This window comes from Ischnura elegans, chromosome 9 (genome assembly GCF_921293095.1).
Source record: "Ischnura elegans chromosome 9, ioIscEleg1.1, whole genome shotgun sequence".
Classification (NCBI taxonomy): Eukaryota; Metazoa; Arthropoda; class Insecta; order Odonata; family Coenagrionidae; genus Ischnura; species Ischnura elegans.
This window is the reverse complement of record NC_060254.1, coordinates 6767042-6783690: the sequence shown is the minus strand read 5'-3', so window position 1 is coordinate 6783690 and position 16649 is coordinate 6767042. Positions and strand designations below refer to the sequence as shown.

General features: G+C 38.6%; 1 protein-coding gene across 1 annotated transcript in view; it reads right to left on the bottom strand.

Annotated features, from left to right (window-relative positions):
• Nucleotides 1-6922, bottom strand: part of LOC124165639 (acetylcholine receptor subunit alpha-type acr-16-like) — a 33207-nt gene extending 26285 nt beyond the window's left edge. The window contains exons 1-4 of the mRNA XM_046543113.1: nucleotides 6570-6922; nucleotides 5696-5850; nucleotides 488-532; nucleotides 289-398 (exon numbers count right to left, since the gene is read on the bottom strand). Coding sequence (XP_046399069.1) covers nucleotides 289-398; nucleotides 488-532; nucleotides 5696-5850; nucleotides 6570-6672 — 413 coding nt within the window. The 5' untranslated portion in view covers nucleotides 6673-6922. The remainder of the gene's footprint in view (nucleotides 1-288; nucleotides 399-487; nucleotides 533-5695; nucleotides 5851-6569) is intronic.
• Between the last annotated feature and the right edge of the window lie 9727 nt (nucleotides 6923-16649).

Genomic DNA, 16649 nt, shown 5'->3' with positions numbered 1-16649 from the left:
CAGGGATTCACGTAGAGGCCACTGATTATTTAGGCCTTATTTCTGATCTGTCGACTTTTTTTAATTAGGCCAGATGATTTGAAAAAAAAATCGATTTTTCCAACCTGCCCTAGTATCCAAGTCTTTTACACAACTCTAATGTTCTGAAACTAGAGCAATGCAGCGAGAGACCTTTCAACAGAAGGTTTTGAAAAGTTACAAAATAGAGAAGAAAAAAGGAGCCGGTAATTCATTTAGATTTCACAATTCCTGTGCATTCCTTATTCTAATAAACTGAAATGAACTTGCCTGTTATAAATGGAGAGGTCAGGCACCCAAATTTCCCTAGTGTTGACATCAAGTTGGCTTATATTTCCATAATCAGCAGGAGTCCAAGTTAAGTGTGAATCATTCCAAGACTAGAACAGCATCACAACCAATTATGTCATCACATGCATATTTCACTGCATCCCATTATTAAATCAAAGCAATATCCACAAAGCATTACCAGATACATCCAGGAATTGAGTTGGAGCACGTTGCTAACTTCCTCCTGAAAAAAAAGAAATTAACAGATATTTAACATCTCGTGAATTCATAATTGTAATCACATAAATTGTTAGGAAATAATAAATATGGTAATTTTTAATGTTCCAGCTTACATGGTAAGAGAATTTTTGTGTTCTACCACAATTACTCCTTCCAGGTTTCTGTCTATCCTGGAATTGGTAACATTCTCATTCAGGTTGTATGGCCTGAATATGTGCCATTAGGGTGGTTCTTATTTCAAAAGTTTTCGAATTTCTTTTGGGACGCCCCCCAGTTTTGTTCCATTTGGTGAGAAAATAAATCATGAAAATTATTTTTGCATTCAGATATCAGCGAAAACATACCGTACTGTACCTAAAGTTTTGAAATTTTGGTATTTTTCGGATATAAATGAAGGTGATGTCACTCTTGGATTATACTCACTTTTTTGTCTTCTAAGACTCGTTAGACATTTGAAGAGTATTACTTCGAATTTCTTTCATTTCTGTCCTTTGGTTCCTGAGATATCGCAATGAGAGTGAGCGCGCACCACCCCAGTCAGACACGCGTGGCACGCAGGTTGCATGCGCTCAAGATTTGTTGATCATTCTCACTCATTGTAAAAGCACAAAATTCTTTAGATAAACTTTAAACTTCATCAATATAACCTTGAATGCTATATTTATCACTGTTTATTTCTCAAACGGGGTTAGTAGCAGTGCTTTATTCTCCATATCTAAATATTATATCTAAGTGCTTCTATCTAAATTCAGTGAATCATTTCTGAGAGCTAACCCCCTTTATGGTATGTGAAGGTGCTTCTTCTTGCATGTATTTCTTTGTCATTGTACAAGCTCTGGGTTTCAACTTAGGACATTTTATTTCTTTGCATTGGGAAAAGGTAGGGTTAATAGAGAGTTAATAGGTGGGGGAGGAGTAGCCATAGGTTGGGTGGATTTCCAGTTTTGATGGATCTTTGAGCAGCATAGGGAGAAGTAGGAGAGGAACTGAGGGGCTAATGAGGGTAGGAGTGCAGGAGGAGAGAGGAAGGATTGGCGTGGGCACAATGGTAAATGGTACTTCATGCGTTGACGATTCAGGTATAGGATAATGAAATCCAGCAAATGAATCCCCCCTCTTTTCCAATCCCATTAAGGAACTTTCACAGTGATATTGCCCAGTGATCATCCACCTGTGTGCATTGACATATTCCTGGAATTTGTTTCAATCAGTGCCACTTGAGAGAAAATTCCGCTGAGATCCAATTGCACCAATGCAAATCCTGTGATGAATATGGAAAACTACATGTAAGGCATCCAGGATATGTGTTCTCGAGAAGATTACCGGACGCAGTTGCAGATATTATGAAATTTGCATTAGAGCAAAAAGAAGAAAATCACCCGAAAAAGGATTACAGAGGACTCTTGGAATTAACTGCAATATTTTTGGGCAGTGTTCCTCTGGGAGGAAAGTCATTTTGCCCTCCCAGGGCTTTGCTACAGTAGCGGATCCACGATAGGAACAAGGGGGGGGCTAAGGCCTGTGTTCTTAGTCGACCCTACATAACAAGAGGCCCCTTCATGCATTTCTCAGTCGACCCTACATAAGTGGTGGTTGATTCCGTCGTCAAGTTCTCTGAAATGACGTAGATGATGGCACAGAGCCAGTTTTTCACTCTGGTGGCATAATGAGACCTAACTATGAAACTAAGAAAAGACGTTCGATAATTTTCGGGCATATTGTTAGGGCAACGGCTCAAGGTAAATAAAAAATCGGTGTCGTCCGCCATGTTGTGTCGTTACATTAATTATCGCTATAAATACTATCATATCGAGCCAAAAGTAGAATCATATTGTCTTTAAAATACTTCAAAAGCGGTATGTACAAGATAGTGATAAGTACAGGGCAAGTATGATCATTGATGAGAGAACTTACGTTGCATAATCATGGTTCGTCATTCGCTTTTACCTTCTGAAGTTAAGTTTATCATGTGGCAAATAGCGGAATGAAAATATGTTTTCTATGGTTGTATGTAAACGCTATTGGTTTCTCAAAAGCATACCAAGTGTCAAACGTGAAAAATATAAATATATAGAATAGAATAGAATAGCTTATTTGCCCAAAAGATACAAATACCAAAGTGAGTACATAGGGCATGTCATGAAAAAAATATATATACACAAATACGATCAATGTATAGATGCCAGATATTCATTCACTGAGTAAAAACATTTATCTTGAAGATAAGAGCTAACTTTTTGTTTGAACACGGAAAATATTTCTTCCTTTTTTATATTTAGTGGCAGACCATTATATAACCTTACACACATTGCATGAGGCCCTTTCGAAGTTGCACTTAGATTAGACATTGAAACGTGCACATCATCACAACTCCTTGTCATGTATGAATGATAAAATTTATTAGTTTTAAAATCAGTAAGGTGTTTCTTAGTATACAGCACGGCATTATAAATATACACAGAAAGAAAATTTTTAATTCCCAGTCTCTGAAAAAGAGGTTTACAATGTGCCCTATAAGACTCGTTGCACATGGACCTAATTAACTTTTTTTGAATTAAGAATATATTCTTTGCTCTAGAGGAATTTCCCTAGAGTATGATGCCATAAGAGATCTGGGAATAGAAGATACCGTAGTAGAGAGTTTTGAGCACATTTAGGCTGACAGTATGCTTCAAAACAGATAGAAGATAAAACACTGAGTTCAACTTTTTGGAAATCCACAGAAACAAGGTGATGGACTATATTGGACTTATTATACTTCAGACAATTTTATTATTTATTTCACTTGATGGGTATAATGCGGTAGTATTATTACCTTTCTGCTGTGTTTCTGTACATTTTAAAATGATTTGTGTGAGCTCGTCTCCCTTAATATCCATTGTAACATAGATTCTTTAATCGAAGTGATCAGCAGACGAAATTTGGCAGCCATATTTTTGTAGAGTGTAGGGCTGGTTCGGGTACCCTACATCAAGAGTTTAGTTCCAAAAACAGCCATATGTAGGGCTTGATGTGGAGTATGTAGGGCGAGATCGCTTTATGTAGGGGCTGATGACGTATCCAGGGTCGGTTGGCCCTACAGGGTCGACTAAGAATACGGGCCTAAGTATGGGGTAAACACCCAGAAGTACTGCGGGTCCGAACAAAAATTGCTATTCTATTTAGTGTAAATTGGTTGTCCATGGGGGGGGCTATAGCCTCCCTCCAATAGATCCGCCACTGCTTTGCACCATGTTAGATGGATGTCCAAAGCTTTGTATTACCTGATAATATATTTTTTCTCTGCAAACAGTTCCCTTTATCGGCATTAGAGGAGAAAATAACTCGTAATGTGTGCTTGTTTGTTGTACGTCTTTACCTGGAGGCCTAGATTACGGCACCAAATGCAGAAGAGGCTCCTAGGCGAGATTTATAAGCCAACCATATACAGACAATTAATAAGCATGAACGAGGGCAGCAAAATTGTTGCCTAAATAGCTGCACTGCTGAATTTTTCCCGGAATACTGTTTATTACTGAGTAAGGTGTTTCAAGGAAGGCGACAAGTCGTTGATAGACGGGCGAAGGAGCGGCAGACGTCGAGCCACCCACAATTTCGAGGGCATCAGGATTTGCCAATTCACCATTTGAACGAGGAGAATCCTCTGGGTAGGTAGAGTAGTTGCCTTATCCGGAGATGCACAATTTTGACGCAGCTACGCAACAGTTAGAAGGCGGGTGATGAAGCATAGTATTCAACTTCACAAACCTGCCCTCGTGCCATTCTTAACAAACCAAGAAAAGCATTCGAGACTGTTATTCAGCGGGAACAATTTAGTTAGGAAATAGGCTTTTTTGAACTTCACCATTTTCGCTGACAAGAAAACATTTCGCAGCAATAAAAGGGATGAATAGAATTGTGTAGGATGAGGAATACACTGTATGAAACTAAGTCTTTCATCCCGTAAATTGATAAGAATGCTGTCCATTGTTTTATAAATTATGATTCGCGGTGTATTGGAGCACATTCGATATATCTATGAAGGACAGCCGGTGAACGAATGCATAGGCAAATTGAATAATATTTTATATTTTAGATCATCTAATTAGGCTTTTACATTTCCTATTTAAATTATTATTGCTCGTTGAATTTCATTAACGAGGCACAGCTAAATTTAAAGAAATAGTAAAAGCCTTATTTTTAAATTACTCAGAAAATAGTGTGGTTAGTAATAAAAGGAAAAGAGTGACTCTTTCTCACCAGTCTTTCAGGAGAACGTTAACGCCGAGGACAGGTTATTATCCAATCTTTAACACCGGCTAGCCCTCTGTGCTCCAAAACCCACCTCACAAGGTGTTCATTATGATTATGATTACAGAAAATCTTAAAAACAACAGCAATCAAAACCAATTGATAAATTTGCAATAATCAACTGATACGCAGGACCCTTTTTTGCCAGTATTAAACAATTATGTAAATACCGACGCATGGTTTTTATGCCCTCGTTCACCGCCGGGTTCCACTTACCCTATTTTGCAAATCCCTAGCCTTCAAAATGTAATATTTGAATAAATGATTCATAGAAATTGTATTCTAACCCTACCCCATTCTTAACTTTTATACGACTCGTTATCGTTACATAAGGTATATAAAGCTCTTGCAGCAAATTTTAAGTGATTTAAATCAATAAATAAATACAAAACGAGTGAGTGACCTGAAAAAAATTTAAGCAATGTTTTTCACGTTGGGGATTTGATCTCACAATCACCACTATCCCAGTCGCACGTTTACTCCACTAGGCCACCAGAACTGCTCACAGAGAAGGTTTTATAATATGCATAACACAAAACAACAGTCAAAACCAGGGTAAGTACGCAGTAAATACACACGAAATAATCATTAAATACGACATTAATCGAAACAGAATGATCAATTTGCAAATGACCTCTCCGTCTGAGTGCCTCTATCTTCACCCGCAAATGCAATATTATTGGTGAGCAACCAAGGAAAACGGGAAGAGTAAGGGAAACTAAATTTTCTCGAGAAGCAGAAGTGGCACCACAAACTTTGTCCTGAAACTTTTGAAAGTGACAGTACTTAGTTCCAGCTGTATCTGCTCCAAAATGGTAAACAAAAAATATATTATTATTATCATAGCAACAAAGCCAATAAAATATTTTTCTCTTACAAAAGTGAAAAACCTCAGCATCATGAGCACAGAAACTGTTAAGTTTTTGGAGTACTGGACCACTGGGCGAACATCTTTGTCATACGAACAAAATACATCTTGCCTTAGGCGCTGGTTAGGAGTTAAGTCTTTGGTGACACCTGCTCTACATGATCCTGAAAAATATAATTACAATAGCACATCAACAATAATGACAATTTCAGAGAGTTGGGAGTCTATGGCTGATGATGGCACACTGCTCATAACTTTTGAGATATGTACATAACAATGTTTTGCTCAAAACAAGTTTGAAAGTTTGCTGATACATACATACATGTGTACCTAGTTTTCCCCACTAGAAAGTTAAAATACAAAACACAAACATTCCATGTGGACAAGTATCAAACATTTCTCAAGATATCACTTGAAATTTTAAAAATCTGCAGCCTATAATTCATGGTCGATCCCTTTAGAGGAATCATACCTCCCCCGAGACCATTCTCTCCTCATTTGTGGTGACCTATCGCCCCCTCTAACACTCCACATTCACACTTCACAATGAAATTTTCAGAGTACCTACACAGAATACGCCAGTGTCAAAATTTTCCTGTGTCTCAAGAACAAAAGATTTATATCTGAGAAAATAAAGAGGCAACATTTCCAATTTGAAATACATACTCTGGCAAATGCTACCTCAGGTCTATTTTATCTACATAGCATGAAAATTTCAAGATATTATTATGGGTTTCAGGAGAGCGGCCAAAGAGAGTGGATTAGCATATATGTGAGAGGGAGGATTAATCCCAATGGAGACATAACACTTCATTCACAATTTATGAAAATGGAAAATACATTCAACAAGAATGTCAATGAGGAAATAGATCTATTGAAATACCTGGTTCACTTTTGACCAGCAAGCAGCACCAAATCAGCATCAATGTGAAAATAGCAAGAACTCGGCAAAATGATGAACTGTGGTGAGGTGCCATGGTCGCCATGAGGAGAGCATTAGAGTGGCCAAGAGACAAAGCCTGCCTCTCCTCAAAGCAGATAACACAACACCACCTCTGCCAGATGCCCCATAGAAAAAAACAAACAAAGATTAATCTTATCTGCACATAGTGAGATGCCCTTTTCCAAGCCAGTAGCCACCATTCAGTCAGGGAGGGAAGTGAACATTAATGTTCATCCCAAACAGGAGAGATGGAGACAGGTATAAACGTTTTATAAGCAAGCCACGGCCACTCTGAAGAAATCAGTAGATTTTACAGGCCTCTGAAAGTTTCTTTTTATAAATCAAAGAGGTTCAGTGAATATCAATGAAATCCACCCAGTGGCGCCGACTCCATGGGGCCTGAGGGGGCCGGAGCCCCCCCAAAAATTCTTTACAGATGTGAGGAAAAAATGTCAGGCTCGTCAATTTTCCCTAGAGTGTCCAGATATCGAGATTCGAGTGATCAGGGTTCTATTGTTGATAATATGACTCTTCTAAAATGCTTAAAAAACTTAAAATTCACTACTTATAAAATTTACCAGGGCAAGGTCCCCAGTTTGGGCCCCCCCAATATTTTTTGTAAGTCGGCACTCCTGAATCCACCATGGAGAGCAGACTGCTGCAAAAGGATTCCCAGAGAACTTGAAGAGGTCGAAGGGAATGAGAAACCTTCAAGAATGACATTCAAATACTCCACGTCTCCTTACAATGCAATCACAATTTCTCAGATGTTACGGAGAGTTTTGAACAGGGGTGATGGACAGACAATTTATAGGGCATGGAGGATATCGCCTTTGAGATTTCCATGAGACTTGCTTGAGGTTTTCGGTTTTGCCTTATCAAAAGATACCGGTTAGGGTTTGTAAATTTGCAGCTGGGATAAATGGGGCATCCGCTTTGTTGAGGCAAAAATAACCAGTCCCTATTGTGTCCAAATTAACTGAAATTTGCAGTTCTTTATTTTCCTAGTTTGGAAAGTGTAAGCATGTCCATGCTATTACTATCGAAGTATTCTGCAGATTTCTGAATTTAGCACTCTGCGAGTTAGCTCAGTCTGTCTGGATTACACCTCTCTTTCAAATCACAGCAATGCCTTCTACCTGTCACCCCACAAATATAAATCCTACTCTCTTCCTTCCTCTCCCTTGCTTACCCAACATTCCTCTCCAATTTAACACAGTTTTTTATTCATGAATGCCTTCTTTCCTAATTCAATTAAGATTTTATTAAACCTTTCACATAAATACATAAGGACTAGAATATGTACAATAATAGCTAACTCTTGTACGATTATCAGAGATTCTTTTAGGTATTATGTGACACAATGGGAGAAGTTTCTGTGTAAATAGATTTTTACCCTCAATTTGAACTATGTAATTAGGTTAAAAGACAGCTTTAATTTCATCAGGGATATTATTGGAAACAGTGGAGGAAGATTGGTAGTGACCCTTCACACAGAGAGATCTAGAGTACCGTTGCTGCTTACATGTGTTATTTCTGTAGTGAGTGGTGTTGCAGCGATGAAAAGCATTGGAAGGGAATTTGTCCAAATTGAATCATAAGAAGGCACCGATCAAAATTTATAAAGAAAGCAGTGAGAAGATTTTTATATTTGAAAAAAAAATGAGGATTATCGGGAGTTGGTATGGAATCATATGCTTCACGTCTTACTTTGGAGCAGAAAAAGCTCTTCTAGTGAGTCAGCCGAATTTCCCCATAGCAATATGCTACAGGATAAAAGAATGAATTATAGTAAAACTAGCCGACCCGGCGAACTTCGTGCCGCCTAACATTCAATGAACTTATAGTTTAGTTGCACCATTTATAAATAAAGAGCGGCTGTATCGTTTTAATCATATTTGATTTATTATAAATCAAATGAGAAAATATTGATGAAATAAAAATTATACGAATTCAGTTGTTGGCTATTTGTGTTATTAACCGTAAAAAAATGTTTTTAGGTCTAAGTCCGTAGCGTAAACTTGGCTCGTTCACGGGGCAGGTTAACGCAACGCTAGACCGACGCTTGACTGATGCACAAAATAGTGTAAGAAAAGCCCCTATGAAGCAGCATTCGTATCAAATGACTTTAGGCGCGCCAGTTATAGTATCTCTGTTTGGAAAAAATGCACTGCGTAAACGTGCTGCATGCATAAACACACATTCGGGTTTAATGTCTTGCGTCAAGCGCCTTCTGATAAACAACAGTTTTTGTTTTGTTATCAGGCGCAAGATAAAGCGAATGAAGCTAAATAAAAATAGCGAAGCGAAGCAGGGACGCAGCAAAGGGGTTTTAGGGGGTTAAAACCCCCCCAAAATCTCAGAGAATCTTTTTATAAAACATTTGGTTATTAATATTAGGGGGACGGATGAGTCACAAAATATTTAACTGTTCACACAGCCGCCTAACCTACCATTTTGAACCTTTTATCCTAAAAAATGTCTGGGGAGGGCCCCCCACACCTCTCGCTTACCTTGGCGAGTTTTCTATACCCTACAGACCCGCCAGTATTAGCTGCGCCTATCCTTAATTCCTAGCTGCGCCTATCCTTAATTCCTAGCTGCACCCTTGAAGCGAAGGAAGAAATACAGCGGATGGTTTACCGACTCGTAAACATACCACATATTATTTACAATGGGAAAATCATGGGTTTTCTTATCACGAATGCAACATGAATTGGAAATAGAATACGTTTAAGCTCAAAAGGGCATATAAGTTGGGATCATGTAATCTTCGGATTGAGAACTTCCTCATCTTTGAATTTTCCTTTGAGTATAGTGGCGTGAATCAATTTCATTATCAGTTTTTTTAATATCCAAACACGTTCCGTTGGATAGTTTTGGTTGGTTTAGGTTTCGAAAGATCATGAACACAGAGCCTACCTTTAGCTGTAAATCGTGCCGTGGTAAGCCAGGTGCGTCCAAGGACTTTAAATATTCAGATAGATGGTTGGTGACTTCGTCTTTGTTTATTACAAAGTTAAAAGATTTGAATTCATGCAGAGTACACAGACATTACTGATAATCAACAATTGCTTGGAGATTTGTTTACACACACGGTAGTTATGTGTTTGTTGACAACTCAATTCGAGCTGAGCTTACATCTACATTATTCAATTATTTTAATGCTATTTAAATATTACTTTAATGTTTTTAACATGTTTGAACATTTAATTTTTTTTAACATTGTTAAAAAGATCAGTCAATACATTAGTAAAAACGAAAAAAAAATCTTATATATTTGTAAGTTGCCGGGCGCTGTCGTTCTCGTCATCCGCAGGAGAATAAGGATAGTCGCGCAGAAAAAGGGAGACGCCACATGTCGGGGAAAATCACACTTTATTCTACCTTCGTTTGCTTACACCTGTCGAATGCCCCGCGAACTGCACTGCGAACTGCCGTCTCCCTCTGGTCAGCGTTTTTCTGTTGTTCTCTCAGGTGCGTAGCAGGCTCACGTTCTTAAGAAAGATCTCTTACCTTACATGGCCATGCGAGCGCATCCTGTCGGCGTTGAGTAGTAGTGGAATCATGGGAGCGAAAGGAAAGGAGTTATAGCTGAGCTGGTATGGGAAAGGAACTGAGGTAAGGAAGACGGCAGCCGCCTCTTGCAACCTTAACTATCAACTCCTAAAAACATATCTCTAAAATAAAGTTGAATTTTTTTGTGAACTTTTCCTATTTTTTAATGTCCTATATGTTATCCGGGGCTGAGACAAATCCAAAGAGCCTAATGTCACTAAAATCGGTGCAGCCGTTCTTGAGTTATAAGTGTTCTAACTAACACGATTTTTGTCTTTCTTTTATATATATAGATATAGCTTATCCAATGCATCAAGAGACACAATTAGTGATAGTTTCTTATTTCACGAAGTGTCAACAAATATATAGCTGATTATGGAATGAATTTGAGGCAAACACTCTAATATATCAGAGATGATAAACCCTAAGTTAAGTTGGTGTGGTATTCATGCGATCACTGTGTTGATTTATATCATTATTATTTAAATAGCATAGAAAGTTATCTGCATCATTTGACTTCTTTTCAAGGAATTGCAGAAAGTCTTTTTCTTCATTTAGCAATGCCACTCCTTGTTTTAATAAAATCAAAAAATATTTTTTTTAAATTTGCATCTTCCCTTTTATTCCAATGCTCTGTGAAATTTAAACATATGTACATTACATCCGTCCACCAATCACCTCTAAGCAACCACAGGACCATCATTATTGTATTGATCCAGGCACAAAATATACTTTCTCTGTGGTTTGCCAAAAATTGACTGCAGGCCAGAGAACCATCATGTACAGAAAGGATCATAAGTTACACTAAATCTCATACTCTGAATATGTAGCAGAAACAGACGAGCTGACAATCGGACCAAGTCTTAAAACATATTATGTATACTACTATTGACTAACAGAGACATACTTAGCAGCAAAATATATGTACTTAGATTTCTTTATGGATCGTCACACTGAATTCTAACCACCAATATGCCAAAGCATGAAAGCCATATGAATTTAAGGGCATAAAATGGGGATATTTGGAAATAACTGCACTTTGTAACAATTAAGTTCTCCCTTGAACATCACACCAAGTCAAAAGGATCTTTTGCCAAAATGACTGCGCTGAGGGAGCAATTCAACAGGCTCTGACAGCACTAATTGCATTGGCCACATTGTTCCTATGCAAAGATTTGCATGCAGATCTTTTCTGACTATGGAAAAGACGGATGGTGAGAGTAAAAACAAATAGTTTGCCGGCCTCGGTGGCGGCAGGGTCAACTCCTCGCCTGCCAAACCAAAGGTCGCGGGTTCGAGTCCCACCTGGGTAGGTTGGCCCAACCCAGGGAATGGTTGTGTGCGACAGTCATTGTTTCATATTATTTCCTCTGATGTAAAAGGCCTTGAATGAGCTGTTTTCGGGGCGACGAAAATAAATTTTTCTTTAATAAAAAAATATTTTTCAAATTTACTGACCTTATGTGAAGCCATAAAGAATTTCATTCATACAATCCACCAGGAAAGTACAACACAAATCATCACCATTAGAAAAAGAAGACTTGCTTCAATACCAAATGTTCTCTTTGATCTGCAACGATGATATCTACACCTAGGTAGGTTGTCTACACAAACACACCACCTAACAAGAAATCTTGGATCAACTGCAAACCAGTCTTAATGTGGGCCCTGTTGAGGAGAAACTAACTCACAAGATAGTCGTAGGAAATAGTCAAAATGGTGCCTTCAAAATTGTCATCTTCTCACCAAGAAAAAATGAAGTACTAAACATCGATCTCGGACCAATTAATATCATAATGAACCCTTTCTTCTTTCATAAAAGAGATTTACACGTAACATTGGCTGCACCTACTCCATCATTAGCATCAGATAAAGTATGATCAGGGCCGACCACAAGCTCAGCATCTATTAATCCTTAGAGCGCAGGGCCTTTTTATACGTTTTTAACACTAATGAGGCATTTACCCACAAATTTCATTGCTACCTGGATATCCAGCAGCCCAAGGGTTAAGGGTGCAGCCAATAAAGTTTCCTCGGTTATAACTATTTTTGTATTAATATAAAATCCCTCACAAGCAATTGATTACCACAAGAGCAATTTGCTCACGGCCAAGGGGTTGACATCCCTGTTCTCTGTGAGAACTGACTATAATCTAACGATGAAATCAATGCATATCAAATTAATGGATACAATCTAATCTCCTGTTATTGTTGTGATAGGTACTTTGAAATGTGGCGGTGCAGTGGCATAACTATGGGGGAGGATGGAGGGATGGATCCCCCCACTCCAAAGGCTCAGAGAAATATAAAAATACTTAAACCTCTCTGTCTCATTTTGAATGTATTAACTGCATCTGCTTATATTTAAAGATCATTTCATTCTTAAAGATCAAGTAAATAAGCTGAAATCTCCTGAAGAGTCTCTCATTCCGAAGCAATGAAAAACTGTTACTTTTTCGAATGCTGCAAAATCTACATCTGCATCTTCTAAAACCTCGTCACCCGTCGTAGCTTCCCACGAATGACCTGTAGCCCACAGTGAAAGTGAGCAGCAATCTCCTTTATTGTCCTGTGATTTCCGTGTAAAGGCTTTTAAAACCATCACCACCGATCCTGCTAGTCAAAGTGTGACACATTTACCCAGTGAGAAATGGGTGGTGGAATCCACGTGGAATCCACGTTGAGTGGTGGATATTTGGTGGTGGTGGATATTGAGTGGTTGGACCCACGTGGAATCCACGTTGATTTCAAGTGGATTTGTGGTGATTATCATAAAATGTTAAACAGAATTTCTAATTTGTGGAACTTAACTCTCTGGTGACATTGCGTCATTTATCATCCTGAAACCACGCTAGTTATGTGAAAATGTATCGCACATTCTATTTTTATATAATTCGTGGAAAGGCAGCCATGAGAGCACATGAAAAATCGTAGACACATATATAGAAGGTTTAGATATAGAGTGGTTGAGGTTTTAATGGTTTTAGGACAGCACCTACTGCTGTTTTAATTTTTCCACCAAATTTCCACGTGGGTTCCACGTTGATTCCACGACCAAAAACACGTGGTATCCACGTTAATTCTCCACGTGGGTTCCACGTGGATTCCACCACCCATTTCTCACTGGGTATGTGATGAATTGTGTAGTGATAGTGAGATACAAGCAACAGCTAACGAATCTGACGTGTTCACTACCGTCAAAGGTAGACCTAAACGTCGCCCAGCCCTGAGAATGGGCACTTCAATCAAGGAATCCTCGCTGAAGGGTATTCCCTAGCTCTCCCATATCTGGAGCCTTCTGTTAAATACCACGAAGGAAGGTGTGCTGCAGTATATTAAAGACGAATTGCCCGATCACACAAATGATACTCCCGAAATTGAACAGCTTGTGGTGGTCACTAGAGGGGAGTATGCCTCGTTTTGCTCAAGCGTAAGTCATGATTTGGGTGTTAAATTACTCACTCCTGGTTTTTGGCCTAAATATGCTTATTGGGGAAACTTTTTTATTCCCAAACCTCAGCCAAAATTCTCGGCGAGTTAGCTAGAAATCTGAACATCCTTCATGTTAATATTCAGTGCCTTAGGAACAAGCTACTTGAAATGGAAGTGTTTATTTCTCAACACCAGCCTGATGTGATTTGTATTAATGAGCATTGGCTCACGGATAACGAACTTGACTCATTCCAGCTACCCGGCTATGTTGTGGCCGATGCTTTCTGCCGATCTACTCTTTGCCGGCCTCGGTGGCGGCGGGGTAACATCCTCGCCTGCCAAACAAGAGGTCGCGGGTTCAAGTCCCGCCTGGTTATGTTTCCACTGTCCAGGGCATGGTTGTTCGTGTACGTTTACTCATTAAAATTTGTTGAATACCCTGATGCAAAATGGCCAATAGGAGATGTATTTGGTGGTTTGAGAATAAAATAAAAAAATTAAATTAATAAATGAAAAAATGGTGGAGTTTTAATACTTATATCTGTTAACTTAAGCTATAGCTCTGTAACCTTCCCTCATAGCTGTCTCAGTGTTAAACAGGCGTTTCAATGTATGTAGTAGGTCCAGTTTTTTATTCTAATGTTATTATTTCAAGATGCTGATAATTTCCAAATGTCAAAATAAAAATGTCAAAAGTTTCTTTTAAAAAATTCTTGATGGACTGTTTGCGGTGCATTTCCTAAGGTACCCTTTTCAGTTTTGTAGTGTTGTCTTGTTTTCAATGTATCTATTAAACTTATCTATATGTTTGGTATATGATGATATGATATGATGGTATGATATTTGTATGTTTATACAGGTTTATATTATGTATGTTTTTTTTTTTTTTTTGTGTAACTACTTCTATGTTGTATTTTTATCTCCTAATATGTATTTCATGTTATTGATATCTATGTTTCTGGTATTTGAAGTATATTGATATTGTGATAACTTTGTGCAATTTTAAATTTGTGCTAATGTAAAAAAGGGCTTAAGCCCGTGAAAGTGATTCTGGCCCACAGAAGTTGTTAACGAATAATTTACCCAACGCTTGTCGTTCCTGTTCGGCTGGTGTTTCTGTTTCAACCTCTAACAACGCGTGGTCACAAATAGGTACCATACGAGGAAGCAGAACCTGGAACAAGGTCCCCTCGCCGCCCTCAGTGATTATTCTGAAGACTCGCTGTCTCTCCATCCTGCCACTCAACGGCTCGAGAATCCAGTGATAATCCCGCAACATCACAAATGGCATCAACGCAAGTCGAAAAGAATCTTATTGTACAGTGACAGCCACGGCCGTGGCTTATCGGCGAAATTAAGCGAGAGAGTCGCCGGTAACGAGCACGAAATCGTGGGCGATGTGAAACCAAACGCCGGCATTAACGAGGTGACAAAATGTTGCGAGGTGAGCTCAAAATCCTTAACTAGAAGTGACAATGTTATCATCATGGCCGGGACAAATGATATCTATCTCAACAAAAGTAAACAAGTAATGGATAGAATAAATGCTTTGGTGAAAAAACTGTCTAACACAAACGTGGTAATTGTAAACATCCCCCATCGTCACGATATTCCCAGTGACTCGTGTGTCAACATAGAGACCAAGAGGGTAAATTTGGAACTACAACTATTGAGTGAAAGCCTTGAAAATGTTACAGTTGTAGATGTAAATGGTTTTGACCGTGTTTTCTACACTAAACATGGCCTGCATCTTAATGGTAAGGGCAAAAATCATTTGTGCGCTTTAATTGTCGACTGTATTGGATTGAAACCATGTCAGGTTAGTAATGTAAATGCCGACAGCTTGGTCACCTTACATGCACCAGTAAATAAGGCTACTCCTTCGCTATGACTAAGAGACAACATCAGTGATCCGTCTCCCAAAGTAACTGCCAAATCCCCTTCCCTTCTTTGTGCAAACGTTCAGTGTCTTAGGAACAAACATTTTATGGTGGAAGCAACTGCTAATGAGAACAACTACGATATATTATGCCTCACAGAGCATTGGTTATGTAGTGAAGAAATTGCTCTGTTCAACATTGAAAACTACACTATAGCATCGTCATATTCTAGATCTGCTGCAAAAAATGGTGGGACTATCATTTATGTGAAGAAAAACTTACTGTTTAAGAAACTAGATGTTAATCAGTTCTCCATTGAAATCCATAGTGAAATGTGTGCTGTGACCATAAAAGAGTTAAATGTAATTGTTCTATGTGTGTACCGATCTCCATCAGGCGACTTTAATATATTCTGCAATCAACTGGAGCAGAGTCTCACCTGGTTGTCTAAGCTTGGTCTAGAAATTGTTTTATGTGGTGACTTTAATGTGGACATACGCCGTTCTTCTAGTACTTCTGCTGCGTTCACTTCTTTAATAGGGTCTTTTAATTTACATTGTGCAAATACTGAACCAACCAGACTTAACTCCTGTCTGGACAACATCATTACTGGCCTCAATACAGATCAGTACTCTGTCCTAGTAACTGACCTTGGTTTATCTGATCATCTATCACTAAAATTTCAATTTTCAATCAAAAAGTGCAAACATAGTACTACTGGTAGAATTACCCATACCTTCAGCCGTCCAATTACCCCTGAAGGGATTTGTGAATTAATTTCACTCCTTGCAAATGTTTCTTGGCATTCACTGCTCACCTTTGCCAACGGTAACGATAACTTTGCCTGCTTCTTTGAAACTTTTTTGCTATTTTTCCAACAGTGCTTCCCCAAGAAACTCGTGAAAAAAACTAATAATTCCAAGCGATCCTTAAACTGGTTTACTCCTGAGCTCTCAGAAATAAGGTCGCAAGTAATTCAGCTGCGTCAAAAGTATATTCGTACAGGCAATGTTGAAGATAGAACTGTATGGCGACAGCATAAATTGTTTTACAATAACCAAATACTTCAGTCAAAACGTAGTTTTAACTCTGACCTTATAAGTAATGCATCCAACCGTAATAAGGCAGCCTGGCAGGTCATAAACAAGGA